The sequence below is a fragment of the Saccopteryx bilineata genome, chromosome 1 (assembly GCF_036850765.1).
Source record: "Saccopteryx bilineata isolate mSacBil1 chromosome 1, mSacBil1_pri_phased_curated, whole genome shotgun sequence".
In the NCBI taxonomy this organism is placed as follows: domain Eukaryota; kingdom Metazoa; phylum Chordata; class Mammalia; order Chiroptera; family Emballonuridae; genus Saccopteryx; species Saccopteryx bilineata.
Genome location: NC_089490.1, coordinates 393,836,281 through 393,856,963, shown reverse-complemented (window position 1 = coordinate 393,856,963; position 20,683 = coordinate 393,836,281). Strand labels below are relative to the sequence as shown.

The following is a 20,683-nucleotide window of genomic DNA, read 5'->3' as shown; positions in this document are numbered from 1 at the left end:
TGAAGAGCCACATTCTTTTTTTTTTTTTTGTATTTTTCTGAAGCTGGAAACGGGGAGGTAGTCAGACAGACTGCCGCATGCGCCCGACCGGGATCCACCCGGCACGCCCACCAGGGGGCGATGCTCTGCCCACCCAGGGCATCGCTCTGTCATGACCAGAGCCACTCTAGCGCCTGGGGCAGAGGCCAAGGAGCCATCCCCAGTGCCCAGGCCATTTTTTGCTCCAATGGAGCCTCGGCTGCGGGAGGGGAAGAGAGAGACAGAGAGAAAGGAGAGGGAGAGGGGTGGAGAAGCAAATGGGCACCTCTCCTATGTGCCCTGGCTGGGAATCGAACCCGGGACTTCCGCACGCCAGGCCGACGCTCTACCACTGAGCCAACCGGCCAGGGCCAAGAGCCACATTCTTTATTGTGCACCTATACTGATTACACTGCTCTTGACAGTGGAATGACAGTTATAACAGCAGGTACCAGGTTATTGCCAGCTACACACACACACACACACACACACTGTGTAAGTATGTATACACATATATTCTTTGGCCACTGTTTTCTTTTGCTAAATCAAACTCTAGATTCTAGTGTGGATTTTCTCTTTGTTCCAACATTTCTGTCTGAAAAGAAACAAATACAGTATGGGAACCCATCACCTTCACTTTGAATGCTGAGGACAATATGGACTGGAGTTCCCAGTGTATAGCAAGTGGAATCCTCTTTGGATCCCTTCAATGCCCCCCCGCCCCCCCAAGATAACATGATTCCCAAAGCTGGGACTATTCAGGCTTAGCACCAGGAAACTCTACAGAACTTGTGGCCAAGATTTTCACTCCTTTCTTCTGTGGGACAGCCTTCACCCTCATGTGAACAGGAAACCCGGGCCTTGGCCTGGACCCACCTCTAGCCTAGGAACGGTGGAGGCAGGCTGTCTCAGCCAGAGTGATGCCGCCATTCACCTCTGCATTTACAGTGTGAAGAAGCTAGTATTGGCCTTCCAGAAGGAACAACCAGGAAATATTTACTACGTCAAGAGAGTGAATAGAAAGCAAAACCAATGCAGACCGTGCGTGTGGAGGAAACCGTAAGGCAGGTGGTGGCACGTCTTCTGAGTGCCCTGCTGTGGCAGCGAGCCCAGCAAGGGGCAGCAGGAGGCAGGTAAGACAGTGCACTGTTCGGGATATCTAGCACACCGAGATTGCTGCAAAGTCCCAATGAACCACGGTGTTCCAGTAGACTCTCGTTTCCCTACTTTGCAGTTAGACTCGCCTAAAGAGGAACTGGTGGCTTTAGGAGAACTGTTGATTTTTTTTTTATTGTTTCAGCAACTGCTTTCTTTGCCGTCGGTTCAGTTTGCACTGAGCTCGCTGGCTGCTGTGTAGGGCTGGGTTGTGGCCGGGGCTGTCTGAACCATGAGCCGCTTAGGGGTTTCGCTCCTCCTCTGGGCAGTGGCGGCCTGGGCTAAAGTGGACAGGCCTCTGGGAGAGACACACGAGGCTGGGTTTCAGAAGTGCAAGGATGCCTTGAAACTCCCTGTTCTGGAAGTCTTGCCTGGAGGGGGCTGGGATAATCTGCGGAATGTGGACATGGGGCGGGTGATGGACTTGACTTACAGCAACTGCAGGACCACGGAGGACGGGCAGTACATCCTTCCCGATGAAATCTTCACCATCCCCCAGAAACAGAGCAACCTGGAGATGAACTCGGAGATCCTGGAGTCCTGGGCGAACTACCAGAGCAGCACCTCCTTCTCCATCAACACGGAGCTCTCCCTTTTCTCCAAAGTCAATGGCAAGTTCTCCGCGGAGTTCCAGAGGATGAAGACCCTTCAAGTGAAGGACCAGGCTGTGACCACTCAGGTTCAGGTTAGAAACTTGATCTACACAGTCAAAATCAACCCCGTCTCAGAACTAAACTTGGGGTTTAGGAAGTTGCTCCTGGACATCTCTGACCGTCTGGAGAACAACCAGACACGGATGGCCACCTACTTGGCCGAGCTCCTGGTCCTCAACTACGGCACCCATGTCATCACCAGCGTGGACGCGGGGGCTGTCCTCATCCAGGAGGACCACATCCGGTCCTCCTTCCTCCAGGACAGCCAGAGCAGCCGCAGCGCCGTGACCGCCTCTGCCGGAGCTGCCTTCCTCAACATCGTGAACTTCAAGTTGGAGGAGAACTACACCTCCCAGAATGCCTTCGCCAAGGCCTACCTCTCAAACCGGACCAACTCCAGGGTGCAAAGCATGGGCGGGGTTCCTTTTTACCCAGGCATCACGCTCCAGACCTGGCAGCAGGGCATCGGCAACCACCTGGTGGCCATAGACCGCGCTGGCCTGCCCCTGCACTTCTTCATCAACCCTGACATGCTGCCCGACTTGCCGGGGCCGTTGGTGAAGAAGTTGTCCAAGACGGTGGAAGCTGCTGTGAGACGCTACTATGCCTTCAACACCTACCCCGGATGCACGGATCTCAACTCGCCCAACTTCAACTTTCAGGCCAACACCGACGACGGCTCTTGCGAGGGGAAAATGACCAACTTCACCTTTGGTGGGGTTTATCAGGAGTGCACCCAGCTGTCAGGGAGCGAGGCTGTCCTCGTCTGCCAACACTTGGAGCAGAAGAATCCTCTCACTGGCGATTTCTCCTGCCCCTCTGGCTACTCCCCCATCCACCTGCTCACCCAGACCCACGAGGAAGGTTACAATGGCCTGGAGTGTGCAAGGAAGTGCACCCTCTTTGTCTTCTGCAAGACGGTGTGTGAAGATGTGTTCCGAGTGGCAAAGGCTGAATTTAAGGCTTTTTGGTGTGTGGCCAGTGACCAAGTACCAGAAAACTCAGGACTGCTCTTCGGGGGCCTGTTCAGTGGTAAAAGCATTAACCCTCTGACAAATGCACAGTCGTGCCCCGCGGGCTATTTCCAGTTACGACTCTTTGAAAGCCTCAAGGTATGTGCCTCTCAGGACTATGAGTTGGGATATAGGTTTTCGGTCCCCTTCGGTGGGTTCTTTAGCTGTGCAGTTGGGAACCCCTTGGTGGATTCTGCCATATCCAGAGACTTAGGGGCACCTGCCCTGAAAAAATGTCCCGGGGGCTTCAGCCAACACCTAGCCGTCATCAGTGACGGGTGCCAAGTGTCCTACTGTGTCAAGTCAGGGCTCTTTACAGGGGGGTCTCTGCCCCCTGCCAGGCTCCCGCCTTATACCCGGCCACCCCTCATGAGTCAGGCTGCCACCAACACTGTCATAGTGACTAATACGGAGACTTCAAGTTCCTGGATCAAAGACTTCCAGACCAACCAGTGGAGGCTGGGCGAGCCGCTGGAGCTGCGCAGGACCATGAAGGTCATCCGTGGGAACCGCAGCGGTCTGTCGGGGGGAGAAGCTGCCGGGGTCACGGTGGGGGTCACCACTGTGCTGGCAGTGCTCATCGCCCTGGTCATCTATCGCACCCGGAGGTACAAGAGGAGCGGATACCAGAAAATGGAGGGCGAGAGGCAGAGTCTGGCTCCCGGCACAGTGGAGACCAGAGACCCCCCTGACCAAGAGCAGGAGCAGTGCTCAGCCTAAATCTCTCCCGGGAAACTCTTTCATTTCCGGGCAGAGCATCCAGCCTGTGTTTCCTTCTTTCTATTAAAGTGGCAAATGCAACCGAACACAGGTATAACTTTGTGACTTCTTTAGTTCTTTGGGCCAGGAAATTAATAGAGTTACATAGATGAGTTTGGGGTGGGGGCTGGGGAGAAGTTGTGTGACTTTTTAAGCAAAAGTCATCCTACGTATTAAAACATAAAGTGGCTTTCTTTTTCCTGCGTGCACCGTTCATTATTTTCACCTGAATGCATAAGGGTAAAAAGAGAGGCGAAAGAAATGTTGACACTTGAATTTGGACATGATGCATTTAATCTGAGGTTGGCTGTGGTTTCCAATTTATGAGCTATAAGAATTTCTGCCTTGAAAATAATGAAGAAAAAAAGAAATCTGCCTTTAAGTTGGTTACCCTCCAACTATTTTGTTTTATAAAAGCTGCCTCCGTTCCCGGAGGCTGACGGAGCCCCCAGAAGACACAGAGCCCCGTTTGGCCACAGCTGTTCAGCTTTGGGGGTTCCGTGTCATCTCTTCTGAGTCATTTCAACACCATCCGAACAGGAAAATGTTGCTTAAGCCAAACCCAGGTTTTCCAACTTCCCCACAGTTTTAGACTTCCTTAGACCAGACCACCCTTGGTCTTTGGACTAGTTCACAGTCCTCAGAAAAATATTTTAACTTATAAACCTCTATTAGGATGGCAAGGGGGATGCACACTTTGTAGAAAAAGAGTAGGTGAAACAAGGATAATAACTGGAAAAGAGCCTGGTGCTGAGGGGAAATTGGAATTCTTATCCACAACTACCTCCCTGGATTCCTTCTCTTAGCTCGTCATGAACGGGGCAAAGAAAAGAGCACAGGTTTGGGTAAATCACGTATTATAGTTTCCTGGTCTGTGTTACCGAAGTGCAACCCCTTCCTCTCCCATGAGGGGCCCTTCCCCTTCCTGACTCCTGTCACACACACCCCCCCCCCACCCCACGCACAGCATATTCTAACAGGAAGTCTGCATTTTTCTGGGGATGGGAGCCAAGGAATAAAGCAAGACAATGTAAGCCTACACTTCAGTTTTACATCCTCCTGGAAACCCAAACAGAACAGACACCACCTATGTACCCTACCTTAATTTTTCCAGCAGAAAGGGGGCTCGCGTGATCAAATGCATGCTTTCAAATGAAACAAAAAACACATCCAACACCTTTTGTGACATATTGCTTTCAGCTCCTGGTTGACTTGGCAGGGGCACCTGACAGGATGCATGACTGTCACCCAGCACTTGAAGTTTCACCCAGTTTTAATATCAATCACTAGCCCTGGCCGGTTGCTCAGTGGTTAGAACATCAGCCCAGCATATGGACATCCCTGGTTGGATTTCCTGTCAGGGCACACAGGAGAAGCAACCAACTGTTTTTCTCCCTTTCTCCCATTTCTCACTCTCTTGCCCTCCCACAGCTAGTGGCTCGATTGGTTCAAGTGTGGTTCTAGGTGCTGAGGATAGATCCATTAGAACGCTCCAGACCCAGGCTTTAAAAATAGCTCAATACTCGAGCATTGGCCCTAGACAGGGTTGCTGGGTGGATCCTAGTCAGGGCACTTGTGGGAGTCTGCCTCACTATCTCCTTAAACAAAAAACACAAAAAACCAATCTCGCCTAATTGTAATAATCAGGGTAAACCTATGAATGTCCTTCTTAAACATTTATTTATTTGTTTGTTTGTTTATTTATTTGTTTTTCTGAAGCAAGAAGCGGGGAGGCAGAGAGACAGACTTCCGCTTGCATCCGACAAGGATCCACCCAGCAAGTCCACTAGGGGGGCAATGTTCTGTCCATTTAGGGTGTTGCTCTGTTGCAACCGGAGTCATTCTAGTGCCTGAGGTGGAAGCAGTGGAGCCATCCTTGGCACCTGGGTCAACTTTGCTCCAATGGAGCCTTGGCTGCGGGAGGGGAAGAGAGAGATAGAGAGGAAGGAGAGGGGGAGGGGTGGAGAAGCAGATGGGCGCTTCTCCTGTGTGCCCTGACCAGGAATTGAACCCTGGACTTTCACACGCTAGGCTGACACTTTACCACTGAGCCAACCAGCCAGGGCCCTTCCCTAAACATTTAAAAAAGTTATATATTTCTCACCAAATCAATTGTCATTAGTGAGTGATGTTCTCTGAGGGATAATTTGTCTTTCCCTGGTTCACATTCACAATCAAGAGTTTAGGTTCACAATAGGTCCTCCTTCTGAGGAGCTGGGAGTGTCCCAGCCTGTGGGACAGCTGGAAGGAGGGGCTTCCCTCTCCTCCCTCTGTGAGGAGGAGAAGGGAATGAAGGAGGTGGAGCCCCACTTTCCCGACTGCTCAGCTGGGGACACCAGTTTCTACCACCCCCTTCACTTAACCCTGCCTCTTAGGCATGAAAATGTTCCTCTAAACCTCGGGGTGTTTTGTGGGGTAAGTTTCAGCTGAGCTAACCACCGTTCTGCAAATACGGACTTTCCCATGAATTCTTAGAATATTACTGAGTCAGAGTGAGAGCAGAGCAGTAGGCTTCCAGGTTTTTAATGCACTGGCTACCCGTGGACATGAAAAACCTCACCAACTTGTATTTTGGCTAACAACACTGCACATGAATATGCATTAAAATATGTACTTAAGGATCACTGTCCAACTGTTCACCTGGAGGAAACGGGAATAGGGGACTTCATGGTGTATTATACTTTCCTCAAGTTCTTGCCCAGGGTCGGAGCCCCCCAGGGAGGGCTCCCAGCCCTGCTCTCCTGGCTGGTGAGCTCAGGCTGGGTCTGTGGGAAGGCCAGTCCAGCTGTCGAGAAAAGCATAGTCCGTGGACTCTCAGAATTGGAGACACAGTTGGGGAACAAAGGTTGCTTTCCACTTGCATTTTATTTTTTGTGTCCTCATTCACATCAGGATGATTGATACTAAACATTTACTTGAGAAAAGAACAGTTTGTGAACTATTGAAACACACACTTTAGTGCGGCCAGGCAAAGGGAACTTTAAAAGAAGTGGACATTCATGGTTTTTAAGATCTTTTCCCCACAGGTTCATTTACTTGTTTCCCCTGTCATGTGGTCTGTTTTCTTTAGAGGAACCAAAAGTCAAGCCAGGTCTTTTGGTCAAATGTGTGGGTGGAAAAGATGTGAAAAGCAAATAGAGGAAAGGGACGCCCTCCCACCCCACTCACTGGAAGGGACTGTAGTTGCTTCTAGGTTCAGGGAAGTACCCCAACTCGTTCGTGGATAGGTGCCCTGAGCTACAGAAAGCAGAAGGTCGACAAGGATTTGTGGTTGTTCACTTGCCATTTATTATTCTGCACATACACCTCATGAGCACCAGGTGGCGATGTCCCCTCACAGAGCAATACCGACAACTTCAAAACACACCAGTCACAAAGATTTACAGGAGGACATTCACCTGCCCTCTCCCAGAAACCCACCCCCACTCAAATGCCAGTGATCACAGACAAGGAAAGGGGACAGGGCCCTTTCATGTACCACATGGGGCCTCCTCCCAATCTTCTCATGCACACAACAGTGCAATACCAAGACGAGTACTTTTGACCAAGTCTAAAACCACAGAGGAAAGTGATGAAAACATGAAGACACACACAATCACATATACACAATTAATCTTTAAGGGATGAGCATCTGGCAGGGTGTGTCACCCCCGGAGACTCAGGAAGGGAGGAAGCGGGCTGCTGGTGTGAGGACGAGGAGAGGAAAGGCGTGGGAGTGCCTGCATGGGCCAGGGGGCTCAGCAGGGCTCCGGTGGGGAAACTCCCGTGTCAGAGTGGTGGACGCGCAGGGCCATTCCTGGCAGGGTTCTCACTGAACCCAGGGCTGTACCTTTCCAAGTTGGCTCAAGAGAAAGGGCAAAGGAATGCCACCCGCCTTGCTTGGCACAGTGTTAGAAGGAAAATTTACGATTCCTTAGGCCCAGAATGTCCCACAAAAAGATGAGAATGAGGTAGCCCCTACTGAGCATCCTCAGAGAGGAAAAGAAATGGGGCACAGACACAGTCAGCACCCCGGGTGGTGGGGGGAAAGCTCGAAGGTATGAAGACTTACTCTTAAAGTGGTATTGCCCCTGGCATACAGCCTGCCTGGTACACTCTCTGGGTCCCCTTTCCCACCCACACCGTCCTCTGCCTGATGCAGGAAGCCCATTTCTCCCCACTTCCCATTGCCAGTTGTCAAAGCATGCCTTATTTCTTCCCCGCCTCCACTGCACAGTTGTGCTTCTCCCCACGGACCCTCTGTCTAACTCCTCATCGCTGTGGGTGACAAGCCCAGCAAATACTGGGCAAGGGTGCCACAGGCGGAGATGGCAGTGGCCTACGATGAGGTCTCGAGGGAATTCTGGGGTGTGGTAGCCTGGCTAGGGTGTGGGCGTGGCATTAAACACTGCAGGGATGTCTCTTCTGTTGAGTTCGGATGTTGCTTTCCCGAACAACAGGACATTGCTCTGTGGTGTGGTCAACTCAGGACCGGCCTCCTGGTTTGCTGGTGAGATAAATGGCTGCCGGCTGATGGGAGAGACTGGAACCAAGATGGCGGACGCAATTTTTCCTGTCAGAGCTCCCTCTTCTGGAGCCGGTTAATGTCCTTTCAGCCATTTGGAAAATGCGTAAAGGCACAGCACCAGCATGTCCCCAGGAACTGGGTGATACTCAGGTAAATCCACTGGTCACACAAACATCAAAACAGCTGCAGGCTTAACAGCAAACAGCGCCAAAGCCGACTCTCAGGAAAGCCTGGTTTCTGGTTCTAATTTAAGTACCATTTTTGAAGGTTCTTTAGTTTTGATTTTTCTAGCATCAAAACCTTCCCAATATTATGAAATATATATGCATATATATACGTCAAACCCCCAAAACATGAGGTATATAAATTCAAATTAGTATCCAGAGGAACTTCCCCCAAACATATAGTTCAAAGAACCCACTTTCAGAGGGGGAATTGGGTTTCCCTTCATGATCCCCCTTCTCCCCTCCGTGACCCCCATGACCCCTAGTTCATTCCTTAACAGGAGCCAAAGGCAAGAGGAATGTTGGGGAGGACGTCAGCAGGGCCTTGGAGCACAACCCAGACGCAGGTTGGACTAGACCGTAAGACGGTTCTAAGCCTGTAATAGACGAGGGAGACGAAGGACCCAGCACCACCCCTGGGCTCCAGGGAACAAATCTGCATGGACACGGATTGAAGCCCTCAGAGAAACAAGGCTGGATGGAGACTGGGTCAGATCCAATCGCAGAAGAGCTAGCAGAAGGAGTCAGCCCAGCCCTCACGTCACACATCTCCCCACACAGTTCTGACACTCCAGCAGGGCCCACGTTTACAGTGGGATGAGTTGGCACAGGGTGAGAGAAGTGAAGGGGTCACAGTCTGGCTGGCTGGTCCCCATCAGAACTGGGGCTGGACATCTTGCAGAACAAACTGTGAGGACGTGATGGGACTCTCCGCCAACTTGGCCCAGTGGTGTGCACACGTGCGCGCGCACACACGCACACACACGCACACACGCGCGCACACACATGCGCACACGCGCGCACACGCGCACACACGCACGCACACGCACACACGCACGCACACACATGCGCACACACGCGCACACGCGCACACACACGCACACACACGCGCACACACACACGCACGCACGCAGATGGCACAGAGCCCAGCACAGGCCCTACTTACAGTGACCTGATGAAACTCATGGAACCTTTTGAGCTGGTCTGGGATGAGTTGGGAACAAGGCTATGGGCTGCTCTCCCTGAGCACAGTTCAGATGCTAAATGGGATACAAGCTCTGGTCTGATCAGAGAGTGGCCGGAAACATCTTGGGGTGCCACCCAGAGGAATCCCAGAGCCCATCCATCTGCATGAGAGAAGCAGATGCCTCTTTGGACAGGTCAGTGGTGTGAGGAGGAAGGAGGGCCCAGAGAAGCTGAGGGCTCTTCTGAGAGCTGAGTGTGCTCCCAGAGGCCTTTGCCTCCCTGACCCTCTTGGCAAGAAGTGCTTCCTCGCTCTCTACCAAGGCATTGATTTTTGATGTCACAGCGGTTTAGCGGTTCACCCCTGTGTCCCCCAACCTTGCACAGTGAGAGCTCCTCGCCTCCAGGGGAGGAAGGAAAAGCGAAAATTCCACTTTTAGAAGTGGAAGCAGCAAGAAGCCAGCTGAGGCAATGAACCTCAGGCTTCACAAGGCCAGGATATGGAGTGCTCAGGCACCGTCCGTATCCTAAGTGTGCTGACCGTGCCCCCACTTAAGGGGGTGAGGGGCGGTGTCCTTGCCTACCCAGCACCAAAAACTCCATGGGAACAGAGCAGGGATGGCCCTCATCCCATGTCTCTTTTGTGATGGATGAGGTTTATGAATGATGTCCCCTTATTCAATCTGGCTCCCCCTTGTGGCTGGGAGGTATGGGAAAGGACACAGGACAGGAGAAGAGATAAGGGAGTTGGGAGGGCATGGTACCAACCTCTACCTGGACTCTCTCCAATTCCTGACCTGTGGCCCCCACAACTCCTTTCCTCAAAGCCCCTTCCAGCTCAGTCCTTCTCCTGGGCAGTGCTGTCCTCAGAAATGCCCTGGGCAGCCAGCTCAGCCAGCACATTATCCAGGTAATTGGCATCTGGGTAGCCGTGGCCGGTGAGATTGGAGCCAAACTCTGTCTTGTGGTGGACCTCGTTCCAGATGACGGTGTCCGACTCACCCGTCGTGCTGGAGGTACCGATGGCAAAAATGAGGCGGCGATCCCAGGCCACCAGCAGCAGCTTCAGAACCTACCCGAGGAAAGGCAGGAGGAGACCACAGTCAGACATTCAGTGTGGGCCAGAGGCGATCCTGGGGATGGCAGAGAGTCCAGCCAAGGGCCCTCCCCTTCCTGCATCAGGACGCCTTCAGGGGCACAGGGAAGGGAAACTTGGGATGTGGAGCCAGGCACCTGCAGGTAAGTCCTGGCTCTTTCACTGCCCAACTGTGTGACCTTGGACAAGGTAGATCACCTCGCTGAGACTTAATTTCCTGATTTATAAAATGGCACTGATATGATCTGCTTCTAAAGGCTGTGAGCCGTTTAGCAGGTGCTACGTGAAAAGTATTTTAACAGTAGTGCCCGGAACACACTATTCCACAGATGTTAGCTGCAACATCATAACTACACTTTAAAGGTTAGGACCTAGGAGTTCGAGGCCCTTCTCATCTGAGATCTTCTGAAGTCCGCCAACACCACTGCCACCGGAATGTGCTCGTAATTTACCCACAGCTAAAGTTGGGGAATATCTCTCCAACGACACGATTGAAGCGCTTTGACTTCTGCAAGGCCGTTTCATATGTATTTGTTCATCTGGCCCTCACAACCTCACTCTGAGTGAGGCCTGGCAGGGGCTATTATAGTCTCTATTTTACAGGTGAGGCCCAGAGAGGTGTTAGGGCTTGTGGAATGTTCTGATTCAGCTAAAATTTTAAAAATAAATCTTTGTTGTTGAGCAAGGCAAATGCCTAAAGCCCTGTCCTGCGTGAAGAAGGCACCTGAAAAAAGGCATTGGGTTCAAAACCAAGTGACCGTAAACATGGTACGGGCCGGAGGTAGGGAATCACAACAGCTGTGAGGATAGCAGCAGACGTTACAACTCGGGCTCTCACCCGCCTCCAAGCAGTGCTTCTCAGGCTTGGCTGCGCTCCCGGGCCACCTGGGGTCTTGTCAAAATGAAGTAGGTCCTAAGGTTCTGAATTTCTATCAAGCTTATAGACCAGGGGTCCCCAAACTATGGCTCGCTGGCTGCATGCGGCCCCCTGAGGCCATTTATCCGGCCTCCGCCGCACGTCCGGAAGGGGCACCTCTTTCACTGATGGTCAGTGAGAGGAACATAGTTCCCATTGAAATACTGGTCAGTTTGTTGATTTAAATTTACTTATTCTTTATTTTAAATATTGTATTTGTTCCCGTTTTGTTTTTTTACTTTAAAATAAGATATGTGCAGTGTGCATAGGGATTTGTTCATAGTTTTTTTTTTTTTCTAGTCCGGCCTTCCAACGGTCTGAGGGACAGTGAACTGGCCCCCTGTGTAAAAAGTTTGGGGACCCCTGTTATAGACACTGCCACTGGAGTCGCTACCAGGACCAGCTCTTAAGCAGCAAAGTCCTAAGGGAAGGGTTCTAAACAGAGGAAATGGTGCCAGGCATTTCCAGGAGAGGGAAAAGCCAAACCCTGGCCACCATCATACAAAAAAACCCCAAAATCCTAATCATAGCCACCCTTCCCTGTGGTTGACTCAGCCACGACCTCCTAATCATAGCCACCCTTCCCTGTGGTTGACTCAGCCACGACCTTGTTACCACATGCACCTGGAGCTGAGAGAGACCCAGTTCTCTTTCCCTCTTTGCAGCATAGGAAGTGAAACTTGGGTCCCTAACACAGGAGTTAGTAACCTGACACCCCTGCTCTTACTTTTCTCCCTTTCTCGCTGTCTGGAAGGTAACAGTGTCGCGGGAAGCCACGGGCGCTGAAACTCTTCCCAGGATTCGGGTGTTCTGGCCCCTGAAAGCAAAGAAAGAGAACAAAGGGCGTTTTTCAACACGGCTCTGTTGAGGGGATGCAGGCTCTGACGAAAGGAAATAACGAAGACAATACGGATGGCCGCAGAGTCTAACCAGGGAACAGACCCCAAATGCAGCAGGAGGGGAGCCCGCAGGCCTGGTCTGGGATCCGAGCAGCAGCCTCCCAGCTGGGTCAGCCGGAGCCCCCTCTTGGGGCCTTGGCTTTCCACCCACTCAACAGGACGGATGTAGAATTCTCATCTCGGGCGTCTGTCATGAATGCTAAGTGCGCGTGGCGCCCGCTTGCACACTAATAGCTGAGTGAATGTTAGCGTCACCACCATCATCCACTCTGCCCAAGGTCTGTTTGACGAAAGGGGAATACCGCAGCCCTCGGAGGTGAAACGGCGTCCACAGTGTTAATGGCCTCGTCCAAGCGTGAGCTCGGGGTTTCTGAGGCACACTCCGGGCCTCTGCCCTGCACACCACTCGGAGTAAGCCAGGCCCTCTGAGCCCGGAGCCGGGGCCCCGTGCTTAGAGCTCTCTGAATGAGTCGTGTGGATGTTCTCCTCTGTCCTCAGGGTTTTCTTGTTTAACAGTACAGCTTGGGAAATTCACGACTAGAAATCGAACATTTCAACTGTTGTCGCCACTATTAAGCAGTCTCAGGCCAGTGGGTGGGAAAGAAATGGAAGCAGAATTTAGCCAGAAACCAGGCTTCCCAGGCAGGGTCCAGAATGGGTCCACATATCCCTTTGAGAAATTCCTGAAAAGTGACGGATTTTTGCCGGGTGACATTTTTTTTCCCCCTATGTACAAAAGTTTGTCTATCGTTTCTGAGTATCAGTGACCATCTCAGCACCTGTAAAACCTGTTTTAAAATCCCTTCTTGATGAACAGAATACAACGTTAAGGCTCCATGCCCGTCCTGGCATCAGCCCCCGCCCCCGCACAGATGATTGGGAAATGCGTCCTGGCTGAATAAATGAATGAACGAGTGAACATAGGGAAGAAAGACAAAACTGCAAAAAACCAAATTTTTCCTTTAATTATGGACAATGATTCCAGATGATTTAAAATTTTGGGGCTCTGGCTGGTTGGCTCAGTGGTAGAGCATTGGTACGTAGTGTGGATGTCCCAGGTTGACTCCTGGTCAGGGCACTCAGGAGAAGTGACTATCTGCTTCTCTACCCCTCCCCTCCACCTCTTTCTTTCTCTCTTTCCCTCCTGCAGCCATGGTTCAGTTGGTTCAAGGACACCATCTCTGATGCTGTGGCCTCTGTCTCAGGCACTAAAAATAGCTTGGTTAGAAGCATGGGCCCCAGATGGGCAGAGCATTGGCCCTAGACAGGGGTTGCTGGGTAGATCACTGCTTGGGGTGCATGTGGGAGTCTGTCTCTCTATCTCCCTCCTCTCACTTGGAAAAGAAGAAAAAACAATTCTGGGATTAATTCATTTTTTTCAATAGCGTGGTTCAAGATCACCTGTGACTTTGTAGACAGAATGGCATGTAACTGTAGCGGGGTCACAGGGACGGGAATGCTCCTGCCCAGCCAGAAGCGCAGCAGTGTCTTCCCGGAGATGCAGGCCAGAATGTCCCGAATTTCATATTCACATGAAATCACGCCACATTCACGACATGCCCATGGCCACAGCTGTGTCTAAGCCAGGTTGTCTTAGTGAAGGGCCTGTTCCCACCACATCTCTGCCTGCCCCTCTCCTGCTTGGGACCTTCCCCGTTTGTGCTGGTGGCACAGACGGCCGCCTGGCGCTGACCCAGAAAGGCTGCGTGCTCCTGGCGCACTGCTAAGTGAAGCAGTCACGACTCAGCCTCAGAGTGTCTCCCGGGGGAGGGGACTGTTCTCTGCAGTGAAGGCCGAGCTTAAAGGTCTCGGCTTCTTACAGAGGCTCCAGCTTCCACGAGCTGAGAAAGAGCAATGAAATCATGACCTTAACCGGGGAAGGCCCCGAATGAGACACTTCCCTTCAACACCCCCACCTTCTCCTCTGCGACTCTGCTGTCTCCTCTTACTGAAATCTCTCTTCCCTGTGTCTTCATCTCTTTCCAGACCCCTGGCAACTGAACTGCCCTGCACAAGAACGCCTCCCCCTCCCGGTCAGCCAGACACAAGCCCTCCTCCTACCTCAGTGAGGATGGTGACCAGGCGGTGAGCCTCGGGCTGCTGTGTCCAATGCCACAATATGCACACACGGACGCCAGGTCCCAACCTCACAAAACCTTTGCATATTAGGTCCCTGGATGCACAGCTCAGGGAACTGACTCAGGAAGGTCAAGTGGGTGGTCAAAGTCCCCAGCTCGTGAGGACCAACCAGGAACGGAAGCTGCCCCCAGCATGTTCTTGCTCTGGGGCTTAGTGGTGTTACGGTTACTTTTCTCGCTGACAAGTAGGTAAGTCTCTTGAAGAAGGAACCATGTTTTTTTATTCAATTCACAACAGGCTATCCCATCTCCCCATCTTATTTCTTCCATGTCACTTATCACTATTTGGAAGTCCCTTGTTTATCTATCTGTTTACTTTATTGTCTCCTTTCTCCTACTAGAATAGGGACTGCAGGGGAGCAAGGACTGTGTCCGTCTTGCTCACCATTGTGTCTCTTAGTATCAAACATGCCAGGTCCACAATCCACATGCAAACGTTTGCTAAATGAAAGAAAAGAAAATGCTAAGGGAAAGGAGGAGAGGGAAAGAGAGGGTGAACTGATAAATATTTACTAAAGAAATGAATCCAGTAAGCACCCGAGAGCATTTAGAAAACGTTTTGATGTGTGATGAAGGAAGGCGTCCGTATTTGGTGCCAGTTAAATTCAATTTGTTCTTTAGGACTGTCTTTCAAAGAATCAAAAGAGGAAAGAAAATGCTCGCAAAAATCAGAGCCAAGGAATAGCTATCAAATTACAAATGCTAATACCATTTGACAAGGAAATTCCACTTCTAGAAAATTATTCTACAGGCACACTCACATGCATACAAGGTTATTCATTACAGCATTATTTGTTGTAGCAAAAGATTGGACGCAATCCATGTGCCCATCAAGTGGGAGACAGCTGAATATGAATTACGGTAGCTTTATACAATGGATTATTACGCAGAGCTAAGAAAGAAAATGAGGAAGCTCTCTCCAGGCGGACATGGAAAGATATACAGGCTATATTGTTAATTGAAAAATGCAGAGTGCATGCAGAACAATATGTCTAATATGTCACACTTTGTGTAAAGATGGGAGGAGTGGCTGCGGCCTTTGTTGCGTGGGCACAAAGAATCTGGGAAAGAGACAAAAGAAGTAAAGAACAATGGTGGACAGTGGGGGAGGGGAGGCTGGGTGGATAGGCGGGGGCGAGTGTGGGAAGGAGACTTTTCAGGGCATAACATTGTTGTTGGCAGCCTGGGCCCCTGTAACAAAATGCCACAAACCGGGTTGGCTTTTAAACAACAGAAATTCATTTCTCACAGCTCTGGAGGCTGGGGAGTCCAAGATCAAGGTGCTGGCAGATTCAGTGTCTGGGTGAGGCTCTGCCACCCGACTTGTTTGGTTTCTTCACAAGTTCACAGCTGGACGAGAATTCGCTTCAGGACGAATCAATCGTACCTTGAGTCTCACCTGTCTCTGACCGAGGTGATGCTTAGAGGAGACTTTGGACTTACACTTCAAAGTTGATGCTGGAATGAGTTAGGTCTTCTGGGTTTGTTGGGATGGATTAAATGTATTCAAGAAGGACATGGCTTTTGGGAGGGCAGGTATAGAATGCTATAGACTAAAAGTCTGTGTCCCCTCAAAACTGATATGTTGAAACCTAATCTCCCACACAACGGTATTAGGAGGTGGGGGGTCTTTGGTAAGTGATTAGATTAGGAGAGTGAAGTTCTCATGAATGTGATTAGTGGTCTTATGAGAAAGACCCAGAGAGCTCCCTCTCCCCTTCCATCATGTGAGGACACAGCCAGACGGCCGTCTCTGAACCGGGGAGCGGGCAGCACCTTGGTCTCGGACTTCCCAGCGACAGGCCAGGCCGCAGTGGAGGGCGGGCTCACCTGAATGCCCGGTGGGATGCTGTAGATGATCCGGATGGTTTTGCAGTCCGGATGGCCAGGCAGGGAGTGCGGGATGAGGTGGTACTCCATCTTCCCCGGAGGCTGGGTGCCTGTTTTCACCCCGTAAATGGTCTTACAGGTTGGACACTGTAAGCTGCCGTCCTGAGGAGAAGAGTGCAGAACAACCAGATTGGGAAGCAGTTCTGGTGATGACGTCCCCACCCAATTCCAAAAGATACCGGAGATACAGGGTCTGGGGGGAGGGAGAAAATGCACCCAAATGAGCAACAGCCTGTAGCCGCCCTCCCCTGCCCCCGTACTGGGCCCTTTCTGCTTTCCGCACGGTAACAGGAGGTAAATGACACAAACAGCCCCGCACTCCATGCTGAGCGACATGTACGGGCCCTGTGCCTGAGCTGCCGACCAGGCTGAGCACCACCCCTCGGGGCTCTGCAGGGGGTGCCGCGGGGGGGGGGGGGCACTCTGGCTGCAGTGATGGGTGGGGTCACTGTTCACAGCCGGGCCTGGTGAGGGGTGGCCGAGACGGGAGGGAGAAGAGCCTGGACAGTGAGTTCTATTCCCAGCCTCTCAAGAAGAGAGGGGATGGGAAGAAGGAAGGCGTGTGTGCCCAGGGAGCAACGTGTGTAAAAATGCTGTCGCACAGCTGGGACCAAAGCTCTCCGGGACACCCGTGCCTCCTCCGGAAAGCGGGGATCCTCTGCAAAGCTATTTCGGGACATTTCAGTTCAAGCTCTACTCATTTAAAGGCGCAGCTTGTATTCGGGGCAGTTGCTCCATGTGACTGAGGAATGGGAACCCTAGGCCCGGGGTCAGGAAGCCAGGGTTCCACTCTCTGCTGTGGCCCCAGCCTGCTTCAGGACCTGGGCTGATCACTCCGTTCCCTCTGGGCCCTCTTCTCTTCTCTTTTGTGTGAAGAAGATTAATTAAAGAAATGCTTCAACGTATCCATGCCAAGGAGAATACAGGATAGTGTCTAAAGAAACATTTTTAAAATACCAACCATGGAAATAAATATGAAGAGGTACTAGAGTATTCTTCAATACAGTCATCAAAAAAGGAACGAATGAGAAACCCCTTTAAACCCAAAGCCACCTCTGAAAATGTAACGTCCCACTGCAACCATTTACTTCAGGGTCAGGAAGCTGAGTGTGGGATTTGGATACACAATGTCCCCCCGAAGAGTGAGCAGCGTTTCCTAAGACACTACAAAGACCCCCAGCACTTTGGAGAATTCAACCATGGCATTACATAAAGATGAAAGGAAAAGATTATAGCCTTAATAATACAAAGGAGGTGTCCGTTTGAACGATAATGGTAACAGCACCCTACAAAGTAGCTATTGTTTTGTCTCCATCTTCCAGATGGAAAATGAAATCTCCGAGTTGAAAATCTCGCCAGGTCAGTCAGCTGCAGAGCCAGGGTTCACTCCTGGGGCAGCTGCCTCTCTTGCCTTCTCCTTTTTTTCTACAGCAAGAGAAGCACACAGCAGCACCCCCAAAGCCAGGAAAGGCTTTGGACGAGGAAGAGGCTGGAGGAGATGAGGGAAATTTTAGATTCTGATGCAATCCAAGCTGAACCCGGAGAAATGAGTACAGTTTGAATTCATGGTGGGGGTGGGAGATAAAGGTTATTCCAGATGCAGGAAGGAACATAAGAAAAGCTGGGATATTGTAAGGAGAGAGTTATCCTCCAAGGACATTCCCAGAGTCCCGGAGGCCAGCGCTAACGGGGACTACCACACCACGTCAGTAACGGACGAGAGGAACGTCCCAGCCTCCCCCCTCTGGCAGGGGGGTCTTACGGGATTACTAGGTAGACCTTGGAAACAGCCCCAAGGCCTTTGAAGGGGCTAGCAAGGGTGTTTTGAAAATGTCCACAGAAAATGAACTGTGACTGAAAATCACCAGTCTTAGAGAAGGAAGGATGATTGGGAAGCCCACCTATGTCAGTATGAATGAACGCTCACCATGGGCCCAGTGCGGTGATGAGAACTCCTTCTCCCTCATCGAGGGAGCCCACTTCACCCAGCAATGGGCCATGATAATGGACCACTCCCTTCAATACCCTCAGGGACAGACGTCTATACCTCTCTGACCACTGTGCCTAGTGCAGAGGCTGGGGGACTGGGTAACATAACCCAAAGGGAAGATAAAGGTAGATTTTGCCACATGGTAATTTTGTGTAATTTATTCCCCGGGATACCTTTATGACCCTACGTCACCCGGGCGCAACTCCCATGGGGACGCCAGGCTCTTGCTCGGTCAGGGCCCTGGGTGGGAGGTGGTGGCAGCCCCACACCGGCACTCACCTTATTGCCGTTGTTGTACATGGCGACCAGGCAGTAGATGTGGTAGATATGGCCGCACCGGGCCAGCCTTCCCACCAGGTCAGGCTTGACTGTCGGCTGTGGGCCCTTGTAACCCGAGGGGGCCGTGAGGCGCTCCATACAGATGGTGCAGTCCTGGGGCGGCAGGGGACAGAGCAGAGAGGCCGTCAGGGCCACCCTGCGCGGGAGGTTGGCATATCTCCATGCCGGTCCCGAATGGTCGGCGGTCAGGGGAGCTGTCACTGCTCCTCTGCTAGCAAGCCCACAAACCAGGGTGTCCGTGCCTCTGGGACTCTTAATATAGTTCTGTCTTGCTTTCTACAACAGAAGATTTCCTGAAATAATTCCTGGTGTCAGCACATGTAAACTTGGTCTGGCGAACAAAATTACAGTCTTCCTCAGGGCTGTGACAAGGCACCACCCTTCCTCGGTGTCCTTCAGGGGCCTGTGAACGAGGCACGCACTTGCTGACAGACCCACTGATAAGCTCTGGTTAAGCCGAACTTTTGTAAAGGAATTAAAATTCTAGTATACCAGAGGGACTGCTATCGAAACGGACCCACAACTGGATTGCTGCATCTCGGCCCTGTTGCCGTTAGCGCCTGGGTAGCTCTTTGCTGCAGGAGCTGTCCCGGTCATCGAGCGCTGGAGGGTGTTTAACAGCAGCCCTGACCTCCACCGTCTACATGCCAGTAACATGCCCGCTGCCCCCAGAGTTGGCCAAAGCCGCCTCCGGTGGAGAACCCCTGATCTGCCTCCAGCCCGTTTTAAGGTCAGTTCCCACTGTTTGTCATTCTGTTTTTCTTCAAGTCAGACAGCCATGTTCAGGTAAGTTTAGAGTCGATCAGCTCTTTGCTGATGGTGGGAGGTGAGCGAGGTTAGCCACATTGGGGGACCCCCAACCTTGGAGCCCAGGTGGGCACCTGCTCCGACCAGCCCTGTACCTGTCAGGACTTAGAAAGCAGCCCGGGGCCGCAGGCATTGTGGGAATCTCCGGCAGAGGAAGGGCTGGTGGGTGTCGGTGGGCGGGGAGATGGCGAGTCCCGCCCCGCACCCCCGGCACTCACCTCATCGGGCGGGTGCCGCACTTTCTGCAGGTACTTCTTCAGCACTTCTTCTGGGGTTTTCCCTGTGAAGACAGGATGATCAGTGTGCCACTGAGACTGAGCCGAGGGACCTCACAGCCTGGCCCAGCTGGGCGTACCAGAGAGGAGCCTTATCAGCCAGGCCTAAAGCAAGAAAGGGGAGGGATTCATTCTGCAATAGGATGTAAAGAACTTGAAAGGGACTCAGGGGAGAGAAGAGGCAGAGAGGTGGTCTGAGGAGGTGGGAGGTGGTCCCGCCTGCCTTTACCTCCTGTATCACCTCCTGACATCTCCCTGTCTATCTGCAACAAACGCACGTTTTAATGAGAAAGACGGAGTGGGTTTCTCTCCCACACAACCCAAGAGCCTGGACCTGCGCAGATGATGTGATCAGATAGCAGAAATTAAAGCGCCCTGTATAATGTTGCAGGCTTGAAAACAACAACAACAAAACATTAGGTAAGGCTTATCACATCTATTTTACAGTGTGCCAAGTACTGTCTCCATCGATCGTGTGGCGTCAAAGTGCTATTATTTTCATGGGAAACCCGGAAGTTATGATCCCGGCTCCGGGGCCGCCTTCCCTGGCTGTCAACAGTGCGGTCACCGCCAGCAGAGGCGGCCCCTCCGCGGGGAAAGGCTGCGGTTCGGAGAAGCATCCTGACTGGTGCGGTGGTTCCGGAATGTCTCGGGGGACTGGACGCCTTGGAGGCAGCCTCGCCTGAAGGCAGGGAATGAGATGCTGCGGCCTCACAAGCAGGCACGGAAGGAATAAAGGATCAGTGTCTCCTCGGGGGGACTCTTTTAACATCTCTGAGCTTCCGTTTCTTACTTATAAAACGGGGGAGAGCAATAGCACCTACTCTAAGAGGAGTGTGGACGATTAGATGAGCTAACGGAGGTGCGGTCCTCTTAGCACGTTGCCAGCTAGGGATCCGGCATGAGCTATTAATAATTACAGGAAGAGTGGGAAAGTGCAAAATCCTGTCAGTTCCCATCAGATTATGAGCAAGGCATTCGAGTTCATTTAAGCAGAGAAATTCTAATAGATGGGAAAAGTAGGACAAAGGTTTGAGGAAG

General features: G+C 51.7%; 2 protein-coding genes across 2 annotated transcripts in view; one reads left to right on the top strand and one right to left on the bottom strand.

Annotated features, from left to right (window-relative positions):
- Positions 1–1,074: 1,074 nt before the first annotated feature.
- MPEG1 (macrophage expressed 1) lies at positions 1,075–3,645 on the top strand. The gene has a single exon (XM_066251607.1). The coding sequence runs from the start codon at positions 1,406–1,408 to the stop codon at positions 3,557–3,559; it is 2,154 nt and encodes a 717-aa protein (XP_066107704.1). The 5' UTR covers positions 1,075–1,405; the 3' UTR covers positions 3,560–3,645.
- A 4,514-nt stretch (positions 3,646–8,159) lies between these two features.
- Positions 8,160–20,683, bottom strand: part of DTX4 (deltex E3 ubiquitin ligase 4) — a 29,092-nt gene continuing 16,568 nt past the window's right edge. Inside the window, exons 5-9 of the mRNA XM_066251606.1 lie at positions 19,586–19,647; positions 18,501–18,653; positions 16,172–16,333; positions 12,032–12,121; positions 8,160–10,364 (exon numbers count right to left, since the gene is read on the bottom strand). Coding sequence (XP_066107703.1) covers positions 10,131–10,364; positions 12,032–12,121; positions 16,172–16,333; positions 18,501–18,653; positions 19,586–19,647 — 701 coding nt within the window. The 3' untranslated portion in view covers positions 8,160–10,130. The remainder of the gene's footprint in view (positions 10,365–12,031; positions 12,122–16,171; positions 16,334–18,500; positions 18,654–19,585; positions 19,648–20,683) is intronic.